Source organism: Halichoerus grypus, chromosome 3, assembly GCF_964656455.1.
Source record: "Halichoerus grypus chromosome 3, mHalGry1.hap1.1, whole genome shotgun sequence".
NCBI lineage: Eukaryota > Metazoa > Chordata > Mammalia > Carnivora > Phocidae > Halichoerus > Halichoerus grypus.
This window is the reverse complement of record NC_135714.1, coordinates 131,514,856-131,527,926: the sequence shown is the minus strand read 5'-3', so window position 1 is coordinate 131,527,926 and position 13,071 is coordinate 131,514,856. Positions and strand designations below refer to the sequence as shown.

The 13,071-nt window shown below is 39.0% G+C and overlaps 2 protein-coding genes across 17 annotated transcripts in view; one reads left to right on the top strand and one right to left on the bottom strand.

The window, feature by feature from the left end:
• The window catches only part of RNF175 (ring finger protein 175), an 86,790-nt gene that overhangs the window by 8,409 nt on the left and 65,310 nt on the right, over window positions 1-13,071 (top strand). For all 12 annotated transcript variants that reach the window (XM_078069338.1, XM_036078636.2, XM_078069334.1 and 9 more), the window contains exons 2-3: window positions 1,055-1,092; window positions 3,847-3,988. In XM_078069338.1, coding sequence (XP_077925464.1) covers window positions 1,055-1,092; window positions 3,847-3,988 — 180 coding nt within the window. The remainder of the gene's footprint in view (window positions 1-1,054; window positions 1,093-3,846; window positions 3,989-13,071) is intronic.
• The window catches only part of LOC118527051 (toll-like receptor 2), an 89,901-nt gene that overhangs the window by 33,229 nt on the left and 43,601 nt on the right, over window positions 1-13,071 (bottom strand). For 4 of the 5 annotated variants that reach the window (XR_013446523.1, XR_013446522.1, XR_013446521.1 and 1 more), the window contains exon 2: window positions 4,469-4,644. The gene's annotated coding sequence lies outside the window, so the exon portion shown is untranslated. Of the gene's footprint in view, window positions 1-3,227; window positions 3,675-4,468; window positions 4,645-13,071 lie in introns of those variants that run through there. The other variant, XR_013446524.1, reaches the window with a different exon arrangement.

Here is a 13,071-nt window from a genome sequence, read left to right as displayed (position 1 = left end):
TCTCTGGCAAGTCCTGGTACTGTGCAAATTTTGCCTAAGCCTCTCCCTAGCGGTGTCATCTGAAGCCTTGTCCTCTCTTCTAAGGGAACCGCTCAAGCCTCTGGCAGAAGCACAGGTTTTATTATGGAATCTGTTTACCCTGAGTCAGAGAAACCTAGACTGAACTATGGATGGCACTGTTTTTTCCCATCGGTCAAACTTGCTGGTGCCATTTGAAGAATACAGAAAGAACACCTAGTTAGGATCATATTTGTGTAACAGATGCTTTATTTGCCTTCCCTTCTTTGCCATCATTGGGGATTTTTGCTCTAAACATATAGGACGAGGGATTAAGCTCTCTGTGCTCTCCATGAAAATTATAAGATTATGTCTTTTCAAGGACTGCCTTAAAGGTCTCAAATGACCAAATGTAGTGGATTAGCTGTGCTCAAGGGAAGGCAGCACGTGTTACAATCTGTAGGTCATCCAAAAGCACTTCCTGGGGTGGGGTCTGTGCTCTCCAGCTCAGTCTGCAAGGGCAAGGCTGTAGATTAAATTAGCAGGAGGACACAAAAAAATGCTCCAAACAAGTAAAGCCTCTGGTCATCTCTGTCTCTAAAACCTTGAACTTGGAGATATTTACTCACCGGCATCATTTAATACACCAGCAAGAGATGTTTTTTAGGATTCCCATATCCTATCCCAAAAGCCAGGGTGACACCGCCTACTGGGAGGCCACTCTCTACAGTCTTCACTGAATTGCCAAATAAACTATGGGACTGGCGCCTCATCTGGTTCTCTGACTTAGGAGCAGAATCAAATATTTATTAATACTAACCTGAATACTCTTGTTTTCTGTGTGTGTGTGTGTGTGTGTGTGTGTGTGTGTGTGTGTGTGTGTGTGTTAGTTCCGGAAGCAAATATTCAACTAGGGCTTTCATCCTAAGTTACTCTAGTACTAGGAAACATCACTATTTTTCATGGTTTGGGTTTCCCCTGTAATGCTATAAAATACAAGCTGAAAAAACAGAAATTTTGAGAAGGGCTCTTTTTGTTTTTTCTGTTTTTTTTTCAGATCTCTCACACAAAGCTTTCTGCGGATGATGAGTGGAAGTAAGTGATGAGTCTTTTTTTTTTTTTACAGCTGTTATACTAAATATTACATTTCCACCTTAACAGTTTGAGAAATTAAATGAAGCTATGATTTATTTGTAAATGTCTCAGGCTACAGAAGGCGGGCTAGCACAGCATGCATGCGCACTGATAGCATGAACCAAAACCACGGGGATTTCACCTGTTTCCTACAGTGTGCTTCACGCAGTCCCACAAAGCTAGATTTGTATGTCCCTTCAAAATAGGGCAGTGTCAAGTTAGTTTTTATTTTAGGCACAAGATACATCTGGTTTTCTTTATATGCTGTTTCCCCTGTGCTCTGGTAGTTACTAGGGGGCCATTAGGGCTCTGTGGGCACCAAAAGAAATGAAACAAAAATGAAAAGTTCCTCCTTTTTTGCATTATGGTAATCAATTATGAATGTATTCCTAATCAAAATAGGAAATACTTATTATATTTACACACTACTTTATACTTTCCAAAGTACTTCCACATAGGCTAACCATTTGAGATATGTTTTCATTATATGTATATATACACAAAATAGATGAATGTCATAAAGCATATTTTGTTTTATATCTATGCAAGCCCTATTTTAGACCAGTGATAAATTCACTTTTCTGTCTACATGGCCTAAGTTGAAAGTCTATTCATTAAATAGAATATTAAATAGTTATTTTGGATTTGGGGCTGTAAAGACTATAAGTGCTTGTACCCTTTTATTTTTCTTCACTTCCCATTTCTTCAAAGGAACGAGTGTATTTTTTAACGAACTTCTGAAAATCATTCTTGTCTCTTAAGCTCAGCTTCCAACGCAGAGACTATTAACAATGTAATTTTATTCAGGTTGCTTACCTGATATGGACTTCAGCCTCTTCATCTGATAAATGTAGGGGTTTCAGTACATCTAATGTACCTCCCAGCGTGAAGGTTCTAAGATTCCATCTCAAAGGTGAACTCAGTATTTACTAGGCTCTGCAGGCTCATTTCTACACATTCTCCAGCAGGGGGCACCCTCAGTGCCCTTTTCAGAGGCACTTGGCACTTCACTCTTTAGTGTAGCTGTAGAAATTACCGGTAAAGGGGGAGAACCCAACCTGCGTACCCAATGAGTGCCTTTAAAAGGTCACAATCTTATGGCACAGAATATTACCCTGCAGTGTTTTCTGATGGGTACATCAAATGCACACTATAACCAGGCATAAGTGGAAACTTCAAGAGATTTCTTGACTGATGATGCCCCATTGAGGGTGAAATGCTAACCACTATTAATAAAGTATTTGATTGGCGACATTCATAATTTTCCCATTTCCCCTAATCTTGACCCTGGACTGCTCTCTCTTCCTCTAACCCTGTGGTTCTCAATCTTGGCTGCACCTTAAAATCACATGTGGAACTTGAACTGCCATGACAAGTACCACAGCCCTGGTGGCTTAAACAACAAAAATTTACTTTCTCATGGTTCTGGGGGCAAGAAGTCAGTCAAGGTGTCAGCAGGTCTGGTTTCTCCTGACACTTCTTGGCTTGCAGATGCCTGCCTTCTCACGGCACCTTCACATGGTCTTCCCTCTGTGTGAGTTTATATCCAAATAGCCTCTTCTTAGATGGACACCAGTCAGATTGGATTGGGGCCCAATTCAGGGATGGTATTGAACCTTATTTACCTCTCTAAAGTTCCTATCTCCAAATACAGTCACCTTCTGAGGAACCAGGGAGCGGGGGGGGGGTAGGACTTCAATATATGAATGGGGGTGGGTACGGGTCAGCCCGTAACACGCAGAAAGGGTCATTTAATTGACCTGGGCACAGCTTGGACACTGGGACTTTTAAAAGCTCCCCAGTGATTTCCAATTTATAGCCAACATCAAGAACCACTGCTCTAGGCTTTCTTTGAAGTCACTTTGGCTATAGGAAGTTAAACCAGATTACATACTGTTATAGTGTTTTCTCTACCATTACGCAAACCCAAGAGTCCAGCTAAAAACTGAGACATTCAGTCATCATCTGAACGTTTGTGCCGGCCTAAAATAATACGTGGGCTTCTCCTTTCTCCTTATAATGAAAAAAACATGTATACGGCTCACTCAGGAGTGTTCTGGATCCCTTTGGATAATATTCTCTCCATTGACACCATGTGCAGGATATCCTTTTACTTCAGAATATTAAAAGTTACTTGAAATTACCACTATTTTACTGTTTTGACTTTCAAAAACGGCAATTGCATATGATTTAACCTAATAATCATTATTATTCCTCATTTAAGAACAAATAAAATAAAATGGGCTTTGCAGTTTTAGAACAATCCTGTGAAGTACAGAGGGATCATGATTTTAAGTTTGCAAAGGAGGATACTGAGGTGCAGAGAGGATGAGTGACTTTCGAGAGTCTGTATGGTGACGACGTGGCAGATTGGGGACTGGCACCCAAGTCTTTCCAGAGCCCATTGGTGACTTTTTTGGCCCCATCACTTCACTTGAAAGGACAAGGCTGAGGCTAAAACCACACAGGCTAGCTAAGGGCTGAGAGGAATTGGTTTCTCTGATGAACTCAGGCTCCTCCTCTCTGCAGCCCCCTCCTCAAGCCTGGGAGAAAAGGAAAAACCAAGAAAAACTTAGGAAAACTGTAATCAAACTTAAAACCCCCTACATTCAAAATCTCTAATTGCTTTCCATGAGCCCAGACATTTTTTTTTCCCCTAAATGTGCTGTGCAAGGGTTGAAGGCTTTTTCAGATGACCTCATTTGCTGGTTCCAGCTTGCAGCAGGAGAGGATGTACAAGATGCACCAGGGCCATGAGTCCATGCACGTGGAGATGATCTTGATCTTCCTCTGCACCCTGGTCATCGCCCAGATAGTGCTGGTACAGTGGAAACGGAGGCATGGCCAGTCCTACAACGTGAGTTGCCCCAGGGGCTCTGGAAGCCTGCTCCTATTCCTGCCACATCCCTCGTTTCTTACCGCTTTGAAGGAAATGTTTTGGTCTAAGTCAGTGGTTCTCAACTGGGTGCAGTCTTGCCCCCAGGAGATATTTGGCAACATCTGGAAACATTTTTGATTGTCATGCCTTAGTGGGAGGGGAGAGGGGGATGGGAATTGCTTCTGGCATCTAGTGGGTAGAGGCCACAGATGCCGCTAAACATGCACAGGACAGCTCCTCACGGTAAAACGTCAATAGTGACAAGATGAAGAAACCCTGGTTTAAGTAAATCAGTTTTCCTTTAGCATGAACAACTTCTGCCAATGGCCTAGGAGAAGGAGGATTAGGAATAGTAGCAACAAAAGATTGAGGCTAACTTTGTTTAATTAGCAATAAATTCTCTTGGCATCGATAGCTAGCATATCTATGGAAATGTGTTAATGCAAACGTTGCACTGACCTCAGCAACACAGAGCATGATCCCATTTGCACAGACCAATCCCACTTGAGCATGTCCACTGGAACTTTGCCATCTTGGGGCCTCAGGATCATAGCCGGGGGCCATCTTGGACCTGAGATCTTGCCATCGTAATGTTTCAGCCGTGGTTCTCACATCTTAAGGGGCATCAGAATCACCTGAGACATGAATCACATTGTTAATCAGATTCCCAGGTCCCACCCCCAGAGTCTCTGATTCAATAGCAGCCCAAGAATTTGCATGTCTAACAAGTTCCCAGGTGGTGCTGATGCTCCTGGTCCGAGACCACATTTGAGAACCAATCACTTAGACTAGAGTATGTTGCAAAGAAAGAAGGTCCTCAATTAACGCTCCACATGGTGCTGGCTCTTGGACTGGTCATTGTATAAGAAGACTTGTCTGTGACATACGAAGTGCTGGCTTAGACCAGTATTTTATTGTATTTTATTTTTACCCATCATAAAAACTATTCCTGGTGTAGCACATGATCTAAAGGAATTCTTTTGAATTCTGTATAATGTTTAAGTTTAGACAATTTGTAAATTTTATTTAGAAAGGGAAATCTTGTCTTTTTGTTGTTTAAGCAAACACATTTATTTTCTGTCGTGCCACCATTGTCTTGTCAATTAAAATAAACATCCTCTATATTGTACTTGAACAAACTGTTTTTAAAAGAAAAAGGCTAGGGGCGCCTGGGTGGCTCAGTTGGTTAAGCGACTGCCTTCGGCTCAGGTCATGATCCTGGAGTCCCTGGATCGAGTCCCGCATCGGGCTCCCTGCTCAGCGGGGAGTCTGCTTCTCCCTCTGACCCTCCCCCCTCTCATGCTCTCTCTCTATCTCATTCTCTCTCTCAAATAAATAAATAAAATCTTTAAAAAAAAAAAAAAGAAAAAGAAAAAGGCTAGAATAAAACTTCATTAGTTATTCACTCATATCAAAGAAAAGCTCCTTAAATATATCTTAACCATGGTTTTCTTATCTGCAAAATGGAAATAACCTAATATACAGAATTTCTGGAGTCCTTAAGTAAGAAGAAAACTGGATTCCTAAGGAAACCACTCGTAGCCCTGTTCCATCAGTCCTTTATAACTGATAATGATCTCTGGATTAGACAGTTTCCATGGCAACACAGGTGTAGATGTTACACAGAAAGCCCCCTGACCTGGAAAGTAAATGCCTCGTGAGCCAACTGACCTACACTATGTCCCACTAGAATCTGTCCCTGTCTTGTATTTGGAGAAATCGCCCCTTTGTCAACTCCCTGAAGATGTATATCACGGCACCAGTCGACGTGGAGCTCACACACTGGCTCTGCCTAGCCACAGATAGATCTGCCCGTGAGTCAGAGGCCACTTGAAGGACTTGTTGCCTTTGGAGTTTTGAACCCTTGATGACTCAGGCTACACTGTCACCAGGTAGACATCCCTGAGCTTAACAACTGTTGGTGATCTGGAGTGGTCTTCCCAAATTGTTTCCTGTTGCTCACCGTCACAAGCTGTGCTGCCTGAAATAACTCTCTGGGCTTGTTACTTTGGCTGGCACCCCATCCCTCACCAATAACTAGACTCCCTTAGTCACCCCACTTCCGCTCTCCAAGGTTGCTGTTTCTGTGTTCTTCTGTCACACAGCTCCTCTATTTTATGGTTACCAACAGGGGCTCTGTGGTCCTAAGGATCCCCTTGGAGGTGACCAGATGCCTGTGATAGGAGCCTCCCTTAGAGTGATCCTGCCTGGCACTTTAACAGAACCAGGAGCCTAGGTGAAGATACCCCACAGTGGTCAAGGACAGATTTGGGGTCACGGTGGCCCTGTTGGGATTCTCCTAGATTAGCTCATAGACATGATTGGCCTCTAGAATATTTTCCACTTCTTTGCCCATCAGTCCATCTCTATCCCAAAGGAATGCGTGGAGTAGCCCCTTTCCCGGGCATGTCTCTGTTGATAATATTTGGCTCAAGGTGAGAGCCAGCACATGAGGCTGGTATTTCTCATACTGCTGCCTCAAATTTGCCCCATACTTTGCAATTCTTCTTAAGGGTTCACCCAGGCATCAGAACACGGCCATTTCAGGAACTCTTGGTGGTAGCTGCAACCACTGAATCTGGAAATGGTTTCCAGAGCAACAGTAGCTGATTCCAGCCCTGGTTTCCAGCATTCTTATTGTACTCTGCGTGAACCGTATCAAACCTGCGTCTGACATCCTACTCAATTTAACATCTTTGGGATGGAATTTGATATGGTCATGTTTCCACAAATGCTGACCTGAACAGCCTTATCATCCAGGGAGAACCTAACTTTTAAATTGTTTCTCTTGGCATCTAAGATTATGTGACACCTCGCAGAGCTACAGAGAGCTTTGAACACATTTATAAGATTCATGGCTCTTTTTTACAAGGGGCCATATAAGAGAATTTATTTCTATTATTCAATTTTGTAATCTCCATCAGTATATTAGTAATATATTAATATTTATATATAAGTTACTATATATAAAGATTTATATACAAATTACTGTTACTATTATAGTTGTGGTAGTGTGCTTTTTATACATTAAGTTACCTTGGGAGATAATTATTTTTTATTCCCTTTGTGAAATATAGTTCAGAGAGATAAAATAACTTGGTCAAGGTTATATAACTAATTAGTTGCAGAGTAGAGACTAGAATCCAACCTCCCTAGTTTTTTTTTTTTCATATCAAGGATAAGCTCCTTAAATATCTCTGAGCCATGGTTTCCTAATCTGCAAAATGGAAATACTGAAGAAAGGAACCTGTTTCCAATGTTACTGCAATTCAAAAACATTTCCCTGTGAGAACTTCTAGCATAGTGACTGATATATAGTGAGTGTTCAGTACCGTTAGTTGACTCTGAATACATTCAAGGGCTATTGATATATATAACAGTTTTACAAATTTAGTCATACATTGTAAAAGCAGTTTACTAATGAAAGAATCCTTTTCTGAACCCTTTTGTAAAGCTAAAGTGAATACTCAGCTATTAAGGTGTTAGGAGATTTCAATGTATTGTTTTTTTCAAAGCAGTGCACCTGTCTCTCCTGCCTTGCCACACCCTCTGCTCTGCCATATGGTTTACCTGTAGAGTGTTCCCCAGGCTGATTTTGTGAGATATATTAATAGCAACCAGAGGCAGGATGGTGAATGGCAGAACACCAGCTTAGGAATTAGAAGACTTCAGCCACTCATTTAACCACAGTGAGCCTCAGGTTCCTAATCTTACAAATGATGAAATTTTTTAAAATAGGAAGGACTTTTGGTTATAGCTCTAACATGTAGAAAGCTTGAAAATCATCATCCCCATCTTATAACAAGAAAAAACTAGACAAACTGAATGTCAGTAAGTTTTCTTGGATCGATCAGAGAATTGAGGTCAGTGGAAAAACCACCACCATAAATCTGGAAAGACAGGAGAATGGAGGGAATCATATCTGAGATCTGGCGACTGGGAGCAGAAGTTGTAAGAGCCACACAATGGTAGAAACCCTTAGGGGTAACTTCGAAGAATTGCTGCAAGTGGAGTTTAGAATAGTGTATGAGTGAGAAACTCTTGGGAGCCACAGTGTTAGGGGCTTCCCCCTTTTTTTTTTTTTTTTTTTTTTAGGTTTTAGCTCTAGGAACCCCACCAGATTCCCATGGTATAAAGCCAAGAAAAACCCTTGTGCATCTGACAGGGGGAGGGAAAAGTAATTATTCTGAACTAGACCCAGAGTGTTCTCCATAACAAAGACCTACACAGCAATGTAAATCAGAGCCTTCTCCACTGTGGGGGAAGAGAAATTACCCAACTTCAGCCCCCTCTAGCCTTCCTGTCTCACCTAAAGGGAAAACAAAATATTTAAAGCACTTGTGAAGGTCATGGTGCAGAGAGAAAGGCCCATGAAAAGATCAAGACTTAATCACAGAATAATAGAACACTTGCACTGTCCCCATGCCTTACCACCACATCAACAGGTGTCCAGTATAACAGAGCATTATAGCTGAAAGAGCTGCAAGATTCAGATGCTATACAAGAAGGAGTTTTTATGGAAACCCAAAGACAAAGAGGGAGACACAAACAAGTATACTAGTGGAAATTGAAGCCTCTGATATCTACAGCAGACATTAATCACAGCACAACTCCTAGCTAAATTAATACAAAAGATTTATGTCAGTTCTTATTACTCCACACATTATGTCTGCCTTTCAACCAAAATATAAAAGTCATGCTAAAAGGAAAATAAGACACAATCTGAAGAGACAAAGCAAGCATCAGAACCAGACCCAGATATTGCAGATTTGGGAATCATCACACTAGGAATTTAAAATAACTATGGTTAATATGCTAAGAGCTCTAATGGAAAAAGTAAATAACATGCAAAAAGAGATGAGTGATGTAAGCAAAGAGGTGGAAATTCTATGAAAAAATAAATGCTGGGGTGCCCAGGTGGCTCAGTTGGTTAAGCGACTGCCTTCAGCTCAGGTCATGATCCCAGGGTCCTGGAATTGAGCCCCACATCTGGCTTCTTGCTCAGCGGGGACCCTGCTTCTCCCTCTCCATCTCCCTGCTACTCCACCTGCTTGTGCTCTCTCTCTCTCTCTCTCTGTCAAATAAATGAATAAAAACTCTTTAAAAAAAAATAAATGCTAAAATTAAAAAAGAAAACTGTAACTGAAATGAAGAATGCCTTCAGTGGGCTTATTAATAGAGTAGACATGGTTGATGAAAGAATCAGGGAGCTTGAAGATAATATTAGTAGAAACTCCCCAAACTGAGATGCAAAGAGGAAAGAAAAGAATTTTAAAAAACAAGAATATTCAAGAACTGCGGAACAGTTCCAAAAAACATAATATACACACATTGGAATACCAAAGGAGAAGAAAGAAATAATGGAGCTGAAGAAATATTTGAAGTAATAATGGCCAAGAATTGTTGTTTAATTAATGACAGACACCAAACCATAGACCTAAGAAGCAGAACAAATACTAATAAATCTATACCTGGACATATCAAATTCCTTCTGCAGAAAGACAAAGAGAAAATTTTAAAACAGCCAGAGGGAAAAACAGCTTACCTACTGAGGAATGAGGATAAGAATTGCATCAGACTTTTCTTCACCAACCGTATATGCAAGAAGAGAATAGAGTGAAATATTTAAAGTATTGAAAGAAAAACCCCACCAACCTAGAATTCTATATCCAGAGAAATTATCCTTCAAAAGTGGAAGTGAAATACTTTCTCTCTTAGATAAACAAAAGAATGAGGGAATTCATTAATAGTAGACTTGATGGCAAGAAATGTTAAAAGAAGTTCTTCAGAAAGAAGGAAAATTATATAGGTCAGGAACTCAAGTCTACATAAAGAAATGAAGAGTGTCAGAAAAGGAATAAACAAAGATAAAATAAAATCTTTATTTATTCTTAATTGACCAAATAGATAACTGTTTGTTCAAAGTAGTAATAGTAACAATGTACATTTGACCCTTGAACACCAGAAGGGTTCGGAATGCTGACCCCCCACATAGCTGAAAATCTGCATATAGCTTTTGACTTCCCAAGAGCTTAACTAAACTATTTATAGCCTACTGTTGATCAGAAGCCTTACCAGTAACATAAACAGTCCGTTGACACATATTTGGTATGTTATATGCTATATACTGTATTCTTACAATGAAGTAAACTAAAGAAAACGTTATTAAGAAAATCATAAAGAGGAACAAATACATTTATGGTACAGTACTCTAAAAAATCCACATGTAAGTGGACCCATGCAGTTCAAATCGATGTTCTACTGTATTGGGTGATTGTAGTATATGGATAAATGACATGAGTGACAGCAGTGTTATAAGAACGATGAGGGAGGAATTGGAATTACTGTGTTATAAGGTACTTGCACTACCAGTTAAACAGAATAGTATAATTTGAGAATGGACTTGGGTTAGTTGTAAATGTATATTGCAAACTCTAAGGTAACCACTAAAACACTTCTTTAAAAATATGTAATTGGAGCTCCTGGGTAGCTCAGTCAGTTAAGCATCCAACTCTTGATTTTGGCTCAGGTCATGATCTCAGGGTCATGAGATTGATCCCCGTGTCTGGCTCCGTGGCATGGAGTCTGCTTAAGATTCTCTCTCTCCATCTCCCTCTGCCCCTCTCCCCCACTTGCATTTTTTTTCTCTCTCTCTCTCTTAAAAAATACATATACTAAGAGAGGAGAGAAAATGGAATCATAAAATTCTCAAAGCCAGAGAGGCTAAAAACAGGAGGGGGGCAGAGAGGAAAAGAAAGAAACAAAAAACTATGCAACAAACAGAAAACAGTTACAAATATGATAGATATTAATCCAACTATATCAATAATCACTTCAAATGTGAATGGTCTAAATACACCAATTAAAAGACAGAGATTGTCACTGTGAATAAAAAACAAAACAAAAGGAAACAAAAAAACAAAACCTAATTATATGTTGTTGACAAGAAACTCTTACAAGAATACAGATATAGCTATCAGGGAGAAAAAGGGGTGTTACATAATGATAAAAGAGTCAGTTATTTAAAAGGACATAACAATTCTTAATGTGTATATACCTAACAAGAGAACATTAAAATACACAAGGCAAAGATTGATTGAACTGCAAGAAGAAATTGACAAATCCACTGTTTAGTTGGAAATTTCAACACCCTCCTTCAGTAATTGATAGATCAAGAAGGCAGAAAATTAGTAAGGATAGAGTTGACTGAAAAGCACCATTCATCAATCTGCATTAATTGATATTTTTAGAATACTTCATCCAACAACAGAAGAGTACACATTCTTCTCAAGCTCACATAGAACATTCACTAAGATGGACCACATTCAGGGCATAAAACACACCAAAAATTTTTTTAAAGAATTTTAAATCATACAAATTATGCTCTCAGACCACAAAAATTAAATTAGAAATCAGTAACAGAAAGATAGCTGGAAAAATCCTGAAATATTTAGAGAGTAAACAACGCATGAGTCAAAGAGAAGGACTCAAGAGAAATTAAAAAATAATTTTAACTAAATGAAAACAAAAATACAACATATCAGAATTTGTGGGATGAAGTAAAAGCAGTGCTTAGAGGGAAATTTATAGCATTGAATGCATATCTTAGAAAAGAAGAAAGATCTAAAATCAGTAAATTAAGCATCTACTTTAGGAAACTAAAGAAAGGAGTAATTTAAACTTATAGCAATCAGAGGAAAACATAATAAAAATTAGGGCAGAAATCAGTTAAATTAAAAACAGGAAATCAATAGAGAAACATAATCACCTCTAGTTATGCTCCTTACAGCTGGCTCATCCCTTTCCTGGGATCCAATCTCCTTTTCCCCAATATTATGAACAGCTCTATACCCACAAATCTGATCAACTAAATGAAACAGACTAAGTCTTTGAAAAATACAAACTATACCAAAACTCACACAAGGAGAAATGAATAATTGAATAGGCCTATATCTATTTTTTATCCAGATATAATTGATATATAACACTGCATTAATTTTAGGTGTGCAACTTAATGATTTGATATGATGTGAAATTATTACCACAATAAGTTTAGTTAACATCCATCACCACACATAGTTATAATTTTTTGTGTGTGATGAGAACTTTCAAGATTTTCCCTCTTAACAACTTTCAAATATACAATACATTATTGTTAAGTATAGTCACCATGATGTACATTACATCGCCAAGACTCATTTATCTTATAACTGGAAGTTTGAAGATTTGTACCCTTTGACCACCATCACCCGTTTAATACACCCACACATCCTGCCTCTGGCCTGTATCTATTTTTAAAAATTGAGTCGAGGCACCTAGATGGCTCAGTCTGTTAAGCATCTGACTCTTGATTTCAGCTCAGGTCATGATCTCAGGGTTGTGAGATCGAGCCCCTCATCAGGCTCTGCACTGGGCATGGAATCTGCTTAAGATTCTCTCTCTCCCTCTCCCCCACCAAACCGTGCTCACACTCTGTCTCACTCTGTCTCTCTAAAAAACAAAAAACAAAAAACAAAAAAACTGAGTCAATAATTAATAACTTTCTAAAAAAGAAAGCACCAAGCCCAGATGATTTCGATGGTGAATTCTGCCAATCATTTAAGGAAGAATTGATACCAATTCTTTACAATCTTTCAGAAAGTAGAAGTAGAAGGCACATGTCAGAACTCATTCTTTGAGGCCAGCATTACCCTAATACCAAAATCTGACGAAGACATTACAAGAAGGAGAAATTATACCAATATCTCTCATGAACATAAATGTAAAAATCCTCCACAAAATATTAGCAAATCACATTAAACAATGTATGAAAAGAATTATGCATTATGACCAAGTGGGATTTATTCCAGATATGAAAGGTTGGTTCAACAACTAAAAATGAATTTATGTAATCAATCACATTAAGAAGCTAAAGAAGAAAAATTGTATGATCATATTAATAATGTAGAAAAAAGCATATGACAGGGTCCAACACCCATTCATATAAAAACTATCAGCAAACTAGAAATAGAGAAGAACTTCCTCAAATTGATAAAGAATATCTATAAAAAATCTACAGCTAA